Source organism: Podarcis muralis, chromosome 7 (assembly GCF_964188315.1).
Source record: "Podarcis muralis chromosome 7, rPodMur119.hap1.1, whole genome shotgun sequence".
Taxonomy (NCBI): Eukaryota; Metazoa; Chordata; class Lepidosauria; order Squamata; family Lacertidae; genus Podarcis; species Podarcis muralis.
The window spans coordinates 73,965,799-73,982,537 of NC_135661.1; the positions used below are offsets into that span (position 1 = coordinate 73,965,799).

Below are 16,739 nucleotides of genomic sequence, written 5' to 3' on the forward strand. Positions count from 1 at the left end.
CTAAAAGGTGTGTGTGTGTGTGTGTGTGTGTGTAAAACACTGTAAATAAATAAATCTCATTGTAAAATCTCAGACAGTGGTGCTGTCTGTGGCAAACGTCTAGGACCCCATTCAGCAGAATGAGCAAAACCAACCCTCATCAACACAAAAAAACCTCAAAACAGTAAGCAGTGTTGAAGTGTGAGGCGCAGGAACCTTTTGTCCCTCCAAATGTTGTCATTTAAATTTGTTAAATTTTGTTCACAACAAAAAAAAATGCAAAATAAAAACAACAAAATGCATAATAAAAATAACAATGGCAAACCACTCCCACAATACATTTAAAAGGGCATCGGATGTCAAATCAGCCAAACGCCCGGGGTTGTTCCTGAACCACAAATCCCATCAACCCGAGCAAACATGACCAATGGCTGGGGACAGTGGGAGTTGTAGTTCAGCCACATCTGGAGGGCAGAAAGTTCACCACACACCTCAAGTAACGGGGGAAAACGGTGTGGGAGTAATATCTCTAGGTCCAGAGGCTAAAACAACAGGTGGGGCCTGTAGTAAAATACCTCACCTCCTAGTAAGGCTTGTTTCTCCTTCGTTGTGCCAGCTGCCCAGCCATCTCCTCCACTGGGATTACATAAACTGAAAGAGCTCAAGGCAACCGTTCTACCCGACACCCACTCGTTTTTCCGTTTTCCTTTTCCAACGGACACTCTGCATTCTGTGGCTGTTGCCTTTGTGAGCTATGCTCATTCTTGGGAGTGTGCATCTACTTCCTTGATTTAAAAAAACAAACACAAAAGGCAAGGACAACCCTCATATTCTCGGCCTCTGCAAAAAAGGCTCCCCTCAAATCCACTAGTAACGCTTCCAGATAAAAGCAGGGGTAGCCAATTGGGGGGCCTTCCAGGCTTTGTGGATTATAACTCCCATTACCCTCATTTGGCCTTTCTGGCCTGGGCTGGTGGGAAATGTAGTCCAACCAAAATCCAGACAGCACCACTTTTGACTGCCGCTGAAATAAAAGGCATTGTGCAAGGACTTAAAAGAAAGGTTTGGGCAGCCTGTGGCCCTCCAGATCGGGGGCTCCAGCTTCCCATCCACCCGTCAGAATGGCCGGTGGGAGTTTGGAGCTGGTGGCCAAATGCAGAATTGGATGAGCAGGAAGATCCTGGCTCTGCTTCTGCCTGGCACGTGTCCCTTCAGTCCCAAAAGAAAAGTGAACATGGAACCATATTTGCTTTGCAAGCCAATAAACCCAAAGTAAACACAAGTCGAGATTTGCCTGGAAGCTTATCAGACATCCATGGTGCACGGGCACACGTCATATTGGCATTACGCCAGCAACGCACCGTTTCCTCCGGGCATTTGACAGAATAGGTCGACTTGTTTCCTGCCCACCCACCCCCCACATTTCCGTTAATAAATCACCCGCTGTTTGCACGGAAAAGGACGATTCAGGACAGACAAAAGCAAATACTTCTTCACTCTGTGCAGTTATAAACGATGGGATTCACTCTCACAAGACGTCTCGATGGCCACTGACTCGAATGGCTTTAAAAAAGGGTTAGATACACTCGCAGGGAATAAGGCTATCAATGTTTCTAACCTCCACTGTAAGAGAATTAGTAGGCCTCCCTGGGAATTAGGGCTATGCCAAATTCTAAATCCCCAGCTGAGTTAGATAACCCAATTTTCCAGGGTCTTCTGGAGTGATCCAGGAGTGTCAGGATGCAGGACAAGGAGGACGTTTAAGCCGTGCACACCTGTTCCCAGCAAGGGAACACAGGTACATTTGTCAAACCGAACAGGACTGAAGCTTCTGCTCAGCAGTGGGAGAACACAGGGTGCAATACTGCAGGCTTCAGGGATCTGCTTCACCACATGCCCCAGAGAACACGCTGGAGGAGCAGAGCTCAGTGGGATTGGCCCTGCTGCCCTTCACGGTATAGGGGGCGAGGAAGATGCAACAAAAGCTCCATCCCCCAAATTGATTCGGGGCTGGAACCAGGTTTGTATGCACAGCCCTACGGGAACCACAAGTGGGGAGTGTTGCTGTCGCTCTCAGGTCTTCCTTACGGGCTTCCTAGAGGCATCTGTTTGGCCACTGTGAAAACAGGATTTTGGACAAGATGGGTTCTTATATTCCAGAGTCTTTTATCGCCTCTTTGTTTTACCATGTGTATGCCAATGTTAGTGAGGGAGCCTGCATCCTTTGAAGAAAGAACAACTTGTTCTGTAACTGTTAACTTATTGGGGAAGGCGTCACTTTGCTTGGGCTCCTGCCTTCGATAGCCCCTTCAAAGAGCTACAGGCACAAGGTCACATTTACGTCTACTGCAGCAAACACTGCTAAGAGTCTTGCGGCATATTTAAGACTGATACAGTGGTACCTTGGGTTACATACGCTTCAGGTTACATATGCTTCAGGTTACAGACTCTGCTAACCAAGAAATAGTACCTCGGGTTAAGAACTTTGCTTCAGGATGAGAACAGAAATCCTGCTCCGGCGGAGCGGCGGCAGCGGGAGGCCCCATTAGTTAAAGTGGTACCTCAGGTTAAGAACAGTTTCAGGTTAAGAACGGACCTCTGGAACGAATTACAGTGGTACTTAACCCAAGGTACCACTGTAAATGTATTGCAGCATAAGGCGTCGTGGACTACAGTCCATCTTCATCAGGCGAGTGAAGCATTATCCTGAGTTACAGATATATTTACACATGATTCAGGAAGCAGGTGGTGATAATTGCATGAACAGCGAACATATACTCAAACATTTGTGCTTAACACAGGCCTCCTCGTATTTGTAAGCCAGTTATCACATGTAATACAATATTTTAAAAACCTCTTTCCGTTCAAAGATTGACTCCTTCAAGGGACTGGCGTAACATTTAAGAAACCTTTTTTCTGTACCAGACTACTGTATTGGGATAAAATATAAAGCATGTGTATAGAGAGAGATTGGAGAGCAAATGCTGTGCAGCTGCATCTCTTTCGGACAGGGGTCTGTTTTTGTTATTGTTTTAGCTGCACATTGGACAACATAAAAAATAGAACAAGCAGCCGCTCCTGCATAGTGAGCGGGTCCTTTTCCAGATGTCACTTTGGCGTTGCAATAAAAAGCTCTTAAGAAATCTAAAAGGGGCATGCTTTTGAAGTACCGGCTTCAACTACAAGCTGTCACCACACCTTGCTGCACTCCGTGCCTCTTCAAAACAGTTCGGAGGGGGGAAATCCATTCCTGTCTTTATTTAACTGGCCGCCGTGTCGTTCAGGGTGAAGCGATTCCCTCTAGTGACAAATGATGTCCAAAGCAGCTCAGACAGGAGGAAGCCGCACCTTTGCCTACACAAGACCTTTTGGGCACTTTTAAACGCATGGACGTGCTGTGCTCTCCCACCACTGAGCATTGCAGGGCTCATCTCCCCATTCTGAAAAGACAAACGGGACCCCCTAGCAAGAGCAACACTGGAACATGGGCCAGAGGTTCCCTGCTCATTTCCACTGGCGATCCCAGGACCTTCGACCTGCCAAGTGCGTGTTCCATCATGGAGCTAAAATCTCTCCATACCCTTCCTTTCACCACTGGAGAACAGAGCCAGCTACCCCCTCTTTTCAGGGGACTGATTTGGCTCCTGAAGCAATCTGTTCTGCTTCCCACTGTAAAAGAATGCATTGCTTTTGGTGGCAACAGCAAAGAGAGAAAGGAGGAGGTGGGAAAAGCCCAGAGCGGTGGTGGTGGTGAAACCTTTCCTTTCCCCAATTATCAAATTGATCATATGAAAGTGTGCATGCTCAAGTGTGGGGTAGCTTCACCTGCCCCTGGCATGCAACCCCCAGAGGGTTAGCAAAATGTGAATGTGGGGTCTGAGCAGCCCCCTAAAAGGTTGGCCACCCCTGTAGAAAACTCACCTAACAGTGTTGCCTGTTAGGCTTAGGAACAAATGCTTTAGTAAGAGTTGGCCATGAATAAACTGTGGGGGGTGGTGGGGTTTGAGTCTTAAGGCGAGGGTAATCTCTTATCCCCACCGAAGAAGGGAGCAAGTAAAGTCCTGGGTAATTATTTATTCACAGGATAAATCTCACACACCAACACCAGAGATACCAAAAATGCCCCCGCCCCCCACAGACTGAGACCACCACCTCCGTCTCCATCCTGCTTCTCCCATCTTTTTATTTGTAGAACTCGTGCTCCTGTTCGTCTTTCTTGATGACAGTCTTGTAGGCCTTCTCAAAGTCCTTGGCCAGCACAATGTAACGGTTCTCCCGGACAGCCAGCATGCCAGCCTTAAGGAGACAGGAAGGAGGGGAGGAAGCATGAACAGGTAACATCAGCAGGAAGTAAAAACTAAAAAAAGGGGGAGTACTAACCACTGTCTAACACACGAAACTAACCTCCTGGCAAATGGAGTTGATGTCGGCTCCTGAGATCTTATCCGGCCGCGCCACGTCTGGAAGGAAGAGTGAAGGAAAGAGCAGGAGCAAATGGGCCCTGTGTGGCCATTCCAGAAAAGGTGAGAAGACTGGCCCATATGACTGCAAAATCCCCCATTGGGAGCTGCCACCTTTCCCATTGAAATGAGAAAAGTTGATGATCAGCAGCTGCTAATTTTGCATTTATTTATTTTTTGCTAAGGGCAGCACCTGCCAGGTGCGATGCAACCCTTTCCATGGAAGTAGGAGGTTGGCAGCGGGACCTGGGGAAATAGTCAGGCGACAGGTACACCCTAGCTGCCAACCCCTGTACTCGAGGATGCTACGGTTACAAACAGTCCAACTGGCCTCTTGCTCTTCATTCCCCTTTATTTAACAGCATTAAATAAAGAACTGGTGGCCCCCCAGATGTTGTTAAACTCCCAGCTCCCATCATCCCCAGACATTGTGGCCAATGGCCTGGGATAATGGGAGTTATAGCTCAGCAACTTCTGGACAGCCCAGGTTTCCTGCCCTGGCTTTATAGAATCAGCTTGCTCCCCATATTCACTGCCAGAAGGATTGGTGGGTAAGAGGGGTATTTTACCATCCAACTTTAAAAGGCAAGAAATAAGTTCAGGAAACTTTATTCTGTTAGCAGGTCAAAGCGAGGGGGATGACACACAAACAAAACATCTCTTAAGCTCAGCTGATCGGCCATTCTTCTAGTCCCCCTGCCCTCCACCCATTTCTTCCCACTACACCGTCCAAAAGGATACAATCCTCCAGATCCACCTCCTCAGACAGGTTCATCTTGCTGGTGATGGTGGTGAAGATCAACCGTTTTTGGCGCCGGTCCGGCAAGGGAAACTCAATTTTACGATCTAGGCGGCCTGGCCGGAGCAGAGCAGGATCCAGGGTGTCTGCTCGATTCGTGGCCATTATCACCTAGAAGGGAACCGAGAGAGAACACCGTTAAACCCAACTTCTTCATGCAAAAAATTAATGGCAGGCTCCGGCAGACTGTGAATTTGAGTTTGGTAAGTCAAGTGGAGAAAAGCCAACATTTGTTGGAACCCTTTAGGCAGGGATGGAAACTGGTGGCCTTCCAGATGTTGCTGGACTCCAACTCCCAAGGGGCCCAGGCCAAAACTGAGGGATGATGGGAGTTGTAGTTCAACAACATTTAGAGAGCCACAGCTTTCCTCATCTTTGCTTTAAATCCAGAGCTTATGCTAAAGAGAGGAATTGCCTTTCTAGGCCACTCAACCCTTCCCCTTGCCCCCCCCCCCACCCCCACTGCTGCCCAACACACGCACCTTGACGTTAACATTCTGGTCAAAGCCATCCATCTGGTTGAGTAGCTCCAGGAGGATGCGCTGAACCTCCCTATCAGCTGTAGAGAGACCAACAAATTTATCAGCTGGTGTGCCCTGGAAGAGAGAGCTGCCCTTTCCTTTCGCTGCCATAGCCAAAGCTGCTTTGCGCTACCGACCCATCTTCAGGGATATCGTGCAAGCCTGGAATGCACCACACTGGCCTGTTAAGCCGTCATTCAGAGAACCTCAGGATTTATACAGCTGTCTAAGTTTTGAGTCCTCATTACTGCAGAGAAAAGACTGCAGAAGTCTCAGCGGTGCCCATTGAGGGGTTTGGAGGATACGAGACCCACAAACAAGATGCTGCGGTATAGAGTCTGCCTGTCTGGCATTCTAATCAGACAGCCATGTCCTTTTACAGGCTACACCATTCCAGTCTGCCACTACAGTTTTCCATTCTCACCTACCCGCCGGGCTGCTGAGCATGCTCAGGGTTTACTGGGCTGTTTTGGGATACCCTCAGCCTTGGGTATGCTTCCCATTACTGTAAAATGTGCAGTTTCTCCAAGCCTGCTGCTACCCTCCTTCCTTCTCATGTGCAGTTGGGTGCCATTTGTTTCCTCATCCCTGATATACAAGGACAGAAAAGCAAGGACTTCTAGTGGTCTCTGCCCATTTCCATTGCTGGGGATTAAACCAGGGACCTTTCTGCATGCAAGGTGAATGCCCTACTACTGAGCTTACAGCCCTTCTAAGCCTCCCTGCTTCTTCCACACTCAGCTGCCATCCTATTTCTTGCTCAACAAATCCAGATTTGCAACCCCGACTGCACAAAATAAAGTGATCGCCCGCACAAAATATGCCCGATTCACGCAAGTTGAAGAATTTGGATGTCCTGTTTGGAAAAAATATATTCCCCCCTAGCAGAAGCATTAGCCTCACCTGGGCCAAGTCTGTCCTTTGGCTCTCATAGGCCAACCATATGCAGAGGTCACTATGTTCAACCGACAAAGAACTACGGAAGCCCAGGGTTCTAGCACATTGTGACACTGGAAGGTCGGAGCAACACCTAGAGGAGGCAGCAGGAATTGCAGCAGCCCTACCCAGCTGCCAGGACTCAGGCAGAAACTAGGGGTTGCGCAGCCAACACAGGATTCCCAGACTTATATTTGCTGCCTAATACGGAAGAGGGAACGTCACCATTTCCCCAATCGCTTGCTGGCTGTTTTTATCAGCTAGGGGTGTGTGGATCTAGTCAAGGGGGTTGGAGCAGCAGGTGAAAGGTTAAAGCAACTTCCTCCATGTGGTATTTCCCAAATATATTTGAGGCTGCAGCAGAGGAAGAGACTGGGAAGCAGGACTGCTGCACTGGCTCTGATGACAGCCCAGCCCCCTTGCTCCTTCTGTCCCTGAAAAGTTTCTATTCCTGCTGCTCATTATAACTTTAATAATTGATCCGAGTTCATTTGCTTTCCTCTTCCCTCCCCCATCCCATTTCCTTTCGTGCTGTGTCTGTTAAGACTGTAATCCTATGGGCAAGGACTGTCCTGTTTTTACCGATTGTATGTAAGCTGCTCTTCCCTAGTCCTTCCCTCTATTCAGGTGGCCACAGTTGCCCAAGAGCCCCGCCCCCTCGCTCCCTCTTCCCCCGTCACCAACTCACCCCCGGTCTGGGCATCGAAGCGCTTGGTGGCAATGGCGTCAATCTCGTCAATGAAAATGATGGCTGGGGCGTTCTCTTTGGCCAGGCGGAAAACGTCCCGCACCATGCGCGGCCCCTCGCCCAGATACTTCTGCACAAACTCGGATCCTACTACCCGAATGAAGGCAGCTGGAGGGAAAGGCAGAGTTAGACCCAGCTTCTTTGGCATCCCTCGGTCTCCCAGGGAAACCCATCTTAACGGGGCCACCACCTTGGGAAGACCAAGGGATGCCAGCAAACCTACACCCAACTGGGTAGTGATGTATCCAAGCCAAGAGAACTGGTGCCCTGCTCACCTGTGGTGTGATGAGCCACTGCTTTGGCCAACATGGTTTTCCCGCAACCAGGCGGGCCGTACATCAGCACCCCCCGTGGAGGGTCAATGCCGATCTGAAAAAAGGGGCCGAAAGGTGAGAAAAGAACAACAGAAGAGGCCATCTCAAGGGTCCATGCCAGATCTCTCAACAGAATTAAACCCTACTTTGTGTACGTTTCCGAGCACAATTCAAAATGTTGGTGCTGACCTTCAAAGCCCTAAACGGCCTCGGTCCTGTATACCTGAAGGAGTGTCTCCACCCCCATCGTTCAGCCCGGACACTGAGATCCAGCACCGAGGGCCTTCTGGCGGTTTCCTCATTGCGAGAAGTGAGGTTACAGGGAACCAGACATAGGGCCTTCTCGGTAGTGGCGCCCGGCCTGTGGAACGCCCTCCCTTCAGATGTGAAGGAAATAAGCAGCTATCTTCTTTTTAAAAGACATCTGAAGGCAGCCCTGTTTAGGGAAGTTTTTAATATTTAATGCTGTATTGTTTTTAACACTTGATTGGAAGCCACCCAGAGTGGCTGGGGAAACTCAGCCACTACACCCAGAAGCCTCCCATCCATGCACCAACCACATCCAGATTTTGCTTCAATGATATTGTTGCATTGGGCACCAACTGGGCTAAGGGCTGGTCCAAGCACTGAGAAGGGCATGCACAAGTAAATCTTGGTGTGCACCCATGTAAAATATCTAGAAATAATAGCCAGGAATTAATCCGGGCTCTGCTTGGGGATCTCCCTCCACTGGCAAGAAGGCACAGATGTTCTCTATACAAAGCAGCTCAAAGATTAAAAGGCAGAAGGTGGGGACGCAGGACTGATAGCTACCAGCGCATGCAACAAGGGAGGTTTCCCTTTGCTGTGTTTTTCAATCATACAGATGACAACCGACCCAGCTTAGGGCAGGAGAAAAAACGTTTGCTTTCTTCTTTGTAAAATGAAGACAGGCGATGCAGTGCGGAGGATGCAGTTCTCTCTGCAATTCCACCCCACCCACTTCCTGTCCCAAGCAAACGAATATTAATGGGAGCCATTAAGGGTAAGGGCCGCAGCTCAGCAGCAGAGCTTCTGCTCTGCATACAGAAGGCTACAAGTTCAATTCCTGGCATTGCCAGAAAACACTGCGAAGGTCCCTGAGCTGAAGCCCTCGAGAGTCATTGCTGGTCAGTGGAAAATAGTGAGCTCGATGGGCCAGTGGTCTGACTCAGTATATGGCAGCTTTCTAGGATCACTGTTGTTGAAGCAAGCCACTGCGAGCTTTCTAAAGGAAAAGTGCAGATAGATACATGAATGACAGCCTATTTGTGCGCACACTGCACATACCTCCGACATAGAAATTTAGATCACGTACCTGTTTGTAGAGTTCAAAGTGGGTAAGGGGCAGCTCTACTGCCTCCCTCACTTCCTGCTTCTGAATATCCATCCCACCAATGTCGGCATACATCACGTCTGGTTTCTGATCTGCTCAGAGAAGGGACGGGACCTCAGGTGTTTTCCTGCCCTTGGATCTCTTTCTACCCTGCTACATTCTTTCAAGCGCTACCTTGATTCCACTGGGCCTTTGTCTTCATAGCCTTGGGCAGCCTTCCCCCCACCCCTGCCTGCTGTTTTGGACTACAGCTCCCATCAGCCCCAGCTAGCACATGCTGGAGCTCCATGGGAGCCGCAGCTCCAACGTAAACTACTTCATGCTGCTGGATCTGATGGGCAGTGCGAGCACAGCTTGCTCCAGCGAAAGCGCAACCAGGAGCTCACTTTAAGCCCCCAACTGTTCCTTTGCAGCCATACAAGTACCTGCCTGTCAGGTGTGTAGCAGGCAGGTGGGGTTTGCAAGGAATGTCCTTGCAAGCCAAATTGGGACTTGTGGGTCTGAGGTTCCCCACACCAAGGACTCTGAAGACAGCAAGTGCTGTCTTCTTACTGAAGGCATCCTGGAATCCCTCCCATAGGCAGCCCATTAACAGGGCTCACCTCTCTGATCCAAGGAAGAGTTGCCTTACCTGAAGTGAGCATCATGATACTGCTGTCAGCCTCAGGGGGCAATACGTCCACCAAGGCATTGCTGTGTTTATGCAGGGCCACAGAGGCGTTGGGTTTCAGCAGCTCCCGGTCAATGGTGCTCAGGATCCGGACGTAATAGTTGGAGCCTGAAGTGGAGACACACTTATGACATAAAAGACTGGAAACAGAGGCCACCAGGGAGACAAGCCAGCTCTTTTTCTCAAGCTGCAATGTAAGGGGAGGGGAGGGCTGGCACCCGCACTTGGCATCCCTGGGCAGTTGCCAGAGCCCCAGCACCCTGGCGGTGCCAAACAATGATACTTGCCTCCCTTTACTTCTCCCGCCCTCCCCAAATCACACACACACTGAGCAGTGCCAGGTCTCTGAGTCTAGCTGCCATTTAAGTTTCCCACAATTCCCTTGTCGTTGTGGCACTCGGGGCATTGTGGGAAATTTGAATGGGAGTCCTTGACAGTTCAATACAGGTAAGAATGCTGTTGATTGCTATTAGCCACCACCACCTGGGGCACACAAGCAGAGCAGGGCCCCCTGCCAGAGTGGACTTTGTCCACTGCCTTCTCAAACCTGGAGCTGGCCCATTGCAGGTAGATGGGAAGGAGGAAAGAAGGGACTGTACCTGTGGTGGAACCAACGATGGCTGTGTTCTGATCCACGGCCTCCAGGAACTGGCCAATGACCAGCGGAATGCTCTGGATTCGTTTCACCTCCTCCTGGGCGTGCAGAAACTCCTTCTTTAGGTTCTTCTGCTCATCTTTGATGTACTCCTCTTGCACTTCCAGGAACTCCAGCTCTTGCTGCAATTTCTACAGGGGGGCACACCGAAATCCTCCTCAAACCTCCTCCTGCACCAGCTGAATTACCACTCATGATATCGTAGGAACACCTAGGAAGGTGCCTTACATGGTCAGAGCACTGCTCCATCTAGCCAAACCTGACTAGCAGCAGCTACCAGGAGATGCTGGGTATTGAACCTGGGACCTTCTGCATGTAAAGTAGATCCTCTGCCACTGAACTACAGCCCTTCTCCGTATGCAGTGAGCACAGACTTCTGCATCCACACCACTGCCCCCTCAACACTACCACTATAGCAGACAAGCTGTGTAGCCAGGGAGGTTGGGAATTTCTGATCTTAAGAGTGTGAGATCTTCTACATACTGCAGAATCTGAATTATATGGATTTTTTTTTAAAAAAGAAAGTCATGGAGAAAACCTTCAGAAAGGTAGAATAATTACAATCCTTCCCCACAGACCCGAACATCTGCCTCTATGCCCTTACTGCTTAATACCTCTTCTGTTCAACTTCCTAGTCCTTAAGAAAAAACAGTAATTCCTAAGCAGTTAACTCACACTCCAGTCAACAACACACCTGAGACCAACAAAGAAAGACATTTGCTATATAAGGTGCAGTAACTCAAACTGTACACAGAATTCCCAGTGCCGTCACATTTGCATAAAGACACTGCAATGATGGCAGTTTTGTTTTCGATCCCATTCATAATGATCCACAACACGCAATTCAACCTCGCCTTGTGGCAGTAAATTGCATAAATTTCTGCAAGGTATTAACATTCCACAAAAAAATTAATTTGGACAGAGCAGGCCAGAAACAATTTCTAACACATCTTTGCACCTCTCCATCAAAAATGGCACTGCAGCAATGGTGCCCTAACTCTTCTACTGCTCCACCAGTTTGCCTCTATAAAAGCAACCTCTGTGGAAAACCTCTGTGGCTCCGCTGCTATCTCATCAAACAATGATGGGGAATATTTGACCTGCGGGTCTCTCATCATAAGTGATGTCACGCATGCAGCAGGTGGTGAAGTGTTTGCAAAGAAACAATCTGGAGGTTTAAGGTGTGCTCCCGATTTCTTTTCATGGCAAGCACTGCTGGCATTCAGCACCTTTTGAATTTGGCACCAAGTGCAAGCCCCAAAGACTGGTCCTGTTTGGGAGTTCCTGGATGGAAGTGGAGTTAATCCCTGCTGAAAGCGGAATTTGAAGGCACCACTGATCAACCGAGCTCCCTCTGGGATCAGCTGCACTGAGGAATTCCCAAGTGCAGCCAACCTCTGCCAAAGCAGGGATTAACTGATAGGCAGGTTTGCAAAAGAATAGCAAGGGTACTTAGCCCATGATCCTGATTCTCTCCTTTGAAGCCAAGTTACATGCTGGTATCAGGTGATTGACAGGTGAGTGGCCTTGTCCACCCAGCAGAGTGGCTCCCAAGGAATCATAGAATCATAGAGTTGGAAAAATGAGGGTCATCTTGTCCAACCCCCTGCAATGCAGGAATCTTTTGCTCAACATGAGGCTCGAACCCACAACTCTGAGATTAAGAGAATCATGCTTTACCAACTGAACTATCCTGGGAGCTTAGGATCCAGCCTGCCAACGTGCTCCTGTTTCCCACCCCTGTTCTTGAGCGAAGGACCACACAACAGCCCCCTCCAGCACCACAAACAGAGCGCTACAACCTCACAGCTGAACAAGATCACCAGGTAGCTCACCTTATAACGGCTGTACAGGTCCTCCACATCCTCAGCCTCAGGAACTAGGAAGGAGAGGCCAGTCTGGGGCCTAGAGATGGAGAGAGCTGGAAGCTCATCCTAGAATCAGGAAACACAAAGAAATGAGAATGTAGAGTTACCAGGGAAACTTTCACTTCCTGCACTGCACATGTCGCCTGGCTAAGTTGGGGGACCTGAGGCTCCCTAGATGTTGCCGCAGTAAAATGCCTGTCATTCGTAGCCATGCAGGCTCAGGCTGGTGGAAGCTGGGAGTCCAGCAAGATCTGGAGAGTCACAGGTTTCTTATTTCTGTGCTAGGCACACTTAGCAGATGAATACCTCCCCTTCAAAAAAGCGATGCTGGAAGAGATGTTACAAAGTGGGAAGCCCTTCAACCAGCCGTTAGAGCAACAGAATCCACTGAGCTGATCGAATGACAGGGGAGCAAGCCAAAGGCACAGTCCAGGAAAAGGATGAAGTTTTGCTGCGGCCTCCTCCTACGCAGGTTTCATCAGAGTTTAAGTTCTGCTACCTGTATCTATGTCGCCAGTTCTGCGTGCATAAGATTTTCTGCCTTAAACTGTGATTCGGCGGACGGAGAGAGGACAAATTCCAAAGGCTTAGCTGTGCTAAAAACTTCCCCTGTTCTAGTCGTAATAAATGTCCCGAACCCAGCAATGAGAACATGTGACTGAAAGTTTAGCCCTTTATTGGCAAAGAACACGATTATATCAGCTCCCAAGAGGTGAGAATCCCAGGCATCACTCCTGCTAAACAGCTAGCTAGGCATTGCCTTCTTCAGACCTGTGCTCCAACCCAGACTGCTGGGACAACTGTGTGACCATGCTAACCTTAGCACATTTAAACACCCTTGTGGTGTGCACAAGCAAACAACTTCTCCTGCGTAGCATCTCCAGCTGCTCCTGTCACTTTAAGCCCCTTGTTGTCCTTGGAGACAGCTGGGGAGGGGATAGAGGAGATTCTAAGAGCTCCCATCTCTCTCTGGGACTGCCTCTTCCTCCTCTGCGCCTTCCTGCAACTCTTCTTCCTCCTCCTCTTCTCCTGACTCTGACTGCCAGGCCTCTTCCCCTTGCCTCATGTGAGGTCTAAGGTAAAGGTAAAGGGACCCCTGACCATTAGGTCCAGTCGTGGCTGACTCTGGGGTTGCGGCGCTCATCTCGCTTTATTGGCCGAGAGAGCCGGCGTACAGCTTCCGGGTCATGTGGCCAGCATGACGAAGCCGCTTCTGGTGAACCAGAGCAGCACACGGAAACGCCGTTTACCTTCCCGCTGGAGTGGTGCCTATTTATCTACTTGCACTTTGATGTGCTTTCGAACTGCTAGGTTGGCAGGAGCAGGGACTGAGCAACGGGAGATCACCCCGTTGTGGGGATTCAAACCACCGATCTTCTGATCAGCAAGTCCTAGGCTCTGTGGCTTAACCCACAGCGCCACCCGCATCCCCTCATGTGAGGTCTAGAACCCCACAAATTGCTGGCCCTTTCTCCCGGATCATCCTTCTCTGCCCATCCTTTGGACACCTGCCTATCCCTGACAATAAACCACCAAGCACTTTGCACAGTCCAAATCAACACACTGATATTAATTATTGTTGTTCCACAAATCAGACTGCAACACAATGCTGTTGCGTATCCCCTCCTCTAACAGAAGCTCTAACAGCAGAAGAGGGGACAATCATTACCTCTTTTTGCCTGGCACCTGAAGATATGTAACCATGGTGCCAGGCAAGCTTCCAAAGGGAGAACATTTCGCAAATGAGGAGCCACTGTTGAAAAGGCCCCATTCTTGTGATGCTACCCTCCGGATCCAGCAGGGAGGGGTAATGTGAAGAAGGACCTCTGATGATGATCACAGGGTCAGGGTTGGTTCACATAGGGAGAGGCAGTACTTGAAGTATTGCAGTCATGAGCAGTTTAAGGCTTTATAGATCAAAAGCAACACTTTGAATTGTTTGTTTGTTACGTTTAAGGCAGCATCTGAAACACCAGCATCTGCCGAACCACAATAATCATTTAGTCTGAAAAAACCCACAACCAAGATTTGGCAACACCTTAAACGAGATCAAGGTTCATTAGCAATGGAATGGGATGTAGCAGGAGAAGGAAAACAGGAGCCTGAAAGAGGAAACCTAAATACGTGTCTACCCAGAGAGAAGTCCCACAGGGGAAGGGCCACAGCTCAGTGGTAAAGCCAGTGTTGGTGCCAGATTATTTTGATCAGTAGGCAAGGCTAACTACTTGTACCCACACAATAAATAAATAAATAAATGCTAACTTCAATGTTCAGAAACATGTTTAGTAGAAAAATTGGAAAGCACAAAAACTTAGTTCCGATAAATGTATTTTAAAGTGCAAGAATAAGTAATACAACCATCTTTGATTGTCTTTCTTAAATACAAAAGACAATGTTTTAGCACACAAATCATTTTTAACAACCTTGAGAACTGAGATGTTAAAATTCAAGTCTCTTTTAAAAAGCTTCCATTTCAGGCGCATCCAACTATCACTCTGTGTGCCTTCCCCCTTTTTCTAATTTTGTCACCCACTCCTTCGGGTCAAGTGCTGCCAAGCCAACTGGAAGCCTCTTTCCGCAGCATCCCTTGAGCATATGTAAGCTTTTCTAAGTTCGAGAAACCAGGTTCAGAACGTACAAGTGAAACACGTATCAGGAATTCGTAAGATGTAACAAAAAATGTAATCAGTTATTATTATTATTTTTTAAATGCCTCTCTAAGGCCGGTACTGCCCATCCCTTTGAGGTCTGTGCCCCGTGAGACTACTTACCTACCTAGCCCGCCCACTACTAGCTGACAGCCTTGGGAGGAGCATCTGCTTTGAGCGCAGAAGAAAATCCCAGTTTGGCTCCCCAGGCAGGGCTGGGCGAGAATCCCTGCCCGAAACCCCGGAGAGCCTGGCCGCTGCCAGTCAGTGCAAGCAGCACTGAGCCAGGTGGGCTCAAGGCACCTCCCTGCGCCCAATGGGGCCGACTCCTATCTCAGGGTTGCTGCTTACAGGGCTTTCTATGGGGCCGGGGGAAGTGGGGTCCAGTGGGGCAAAGAGCTAAAAGGCCACGGTCCCCCTCCTCCTCCTCCAGGGCCCCACCAGCCCCGCAGTGACTCGGCACCTCGCCGGTCCCCCGCCGGCCTTCTAGGGCTTCAGCACCGCTGCCTCGGCCCCAAAGCAGCAGAGGCGGTGGGGGGAGGACGGCGAAGGAGGAAGATCCGGCCGGCGCCGCCTTTCCTTCCCTACGACGCGCGTCCCGGCCTCCCTTACCTGCGTTTTCTCCACCAGGATCCCGATCTCCTCCATTTCTCAATTTAACAAGGCCAGGCTGCTCTTCGCCGCTTCCGGGAGAAGCTGCCGGAAGCTGGCAGAGAGGCTGACGGGAGATGTAGTCCTTTTCGAGAAAAGGGATGAAGGGGCGGGGAAAGTAGCCGGCGGGATGAAGGGGGTGGGGGTGGGATGATGCGAGTCGTAGGCCAGACTGCCGCTTTGGAACCGGGAGCCTATTTGAAAACTGGACTTAGGGCAGGGGGCTTTTCGGATTGTTGGATGAGGAGCTGGGGAACCCCAACCGCATTTGGAGTAATAATAATAATAATAATATTTTTTTATTTATACCCCGCCTTCACCAGCCAAGACCGGGCTCAGGGTGGCTAACAACCAATAATAAAAAGAAGTTGATTAAAATACAATTTAAAAGGTTAAGATACAACATTAAAACATTAGAATGCAGTCTCTTCATAGGAGGAGAAAGGAAAAAGAAAGAGGGGGAGGGAATCAAACTGATTCTAAGCCAAAGGCCAGGTGGATCAACTCTGTCTTACAAGCCCTGCGGAAAGAAATCAGATCCCACAGGGCCCTGGTCTCATGAGACAGAGCGTTCCACCAGGCAAGAGCCAGTGTTGAGAAGGCCCTGGCTCTGGTTGAGGCTAATCTAACTTCCTTAGGGCCCGAGACCTCTAGGGTGTTGCTATATGTGGACCTTAAGGTCCTCCGTGGGGCATACCAGGAGAGATGGTCCCGTAGGTACGAGGGTCCTAGACCGTGAAGGGCACATTAAATCTGACCCTGTACTCCACCGGGAGCCAATGCAGCTGGAAAAGCTGGGTGAATATGTTCCCATTGCATATTCATGGCAGCATAATTGTGGCGCCTGAACAGGTGGCCCTGTTTCTTCGTGCCATTTGCTTTCGTCGGAGGGACGGAGCATCGCTTCATGAAGGGAGGAAGCCTGTAATCCTTGAAGGAGCACCGCCAGTGCAAATTCCAGTGGTAGATGCACGGATTTACGTGCATACATTAAAGCACATTTCCCACTCAGGCCAGAAAACCCTGAGAACTGTACAGTAGTTTGGCCCTCGCAGAGCTATGCTTCCCTGCACCCTTTAAACTACAGCTCCCAGGATGTTTCCTGGGGCGCGTGAGCGCTATATAGCAGTGGCGTA

The 16,739-nt window shown here is 49.5% G+C and overlaps 2 protein-coding genes across 2 annotated transcripts in view; both read right to left on the reverse strand.

Moving 5' to 3' along the window:
* GRAMD1A (GRAM domain containing 1A) overlaps nucleotides 1–651 on the reverse strand; it is a 55,121-nt gene extending 54,470 nt beyond the window's left edge. Inside the window, exon 1 of the mRNA XM_077932117.1 lies at nucleotides 560–651. The gene's annotated coding sequence lies outside the window, so the exon portion shown is untranslated. The remainder of the gene's footprint in view (nucleotides 1–559) is intronic.
* A 3,387-nt stretch (nucleotides 652–4,038) lies between these two features.
* Nucleotides 4,039–15,690, reverse strand: PSMC4 (proteasome 26S subunit, ATPase 4). The gene is made up of 11 exons (XM_028742611.2): nucleotides 15,565–15,690; nucleotides 12,272–12,370; nucleotides 10,381–10,567; nucleotides 9,743–9,889; nucleotides 9,094–9,203; nucleotides 7,719–7,812; nucleotides 7,384–7,551; nucleotides 5,721–5,797; nucleotides 5,181–5,349; nucleotides 4,384–4,439; nucleotides 4,039–4,275 (listed from the first exon to the last, which is right to left on the reverse strand). The coding sequence occupies exons 1-11, from the start codon at nucleotides 15,598–15,600 to the stop codon at nucleotides 4,162–4,164; spliced, it is 1,257 nt and encodes a 418-aa protein (XP_028598444.1). The 5' UTR covers nucleotides 15,601–15,690; the 3' UTR covers nucleotides 4,039–4,161.
* Between the last annotated feature and the right edge of the window lie 1,049 nt (nucleotides 15,691–16,739).

Coding starts and splice junctions, on each gene's coding strand:
- PSMC4 (XM_028742611.2), bottom strand. CDS start 15,600: ATGGAGGAGATCGGGATCCTGGTGGAGAAAACGCAG. Junction 9,890..10,380: donor CATCGTTGGTTCCACCACAG/GTACAGTCCCTT, acceptor TCTCCACTTCAG/GCTCCAACTATTACGTCCGG. Junction 4,276..4,383: donor TCAACTCCATTTGCCAGGAG/GTTAGTTTCGTG, acceptor TGTCTCCTTAAG/GCTGGCATGCTGGCTGTCCG.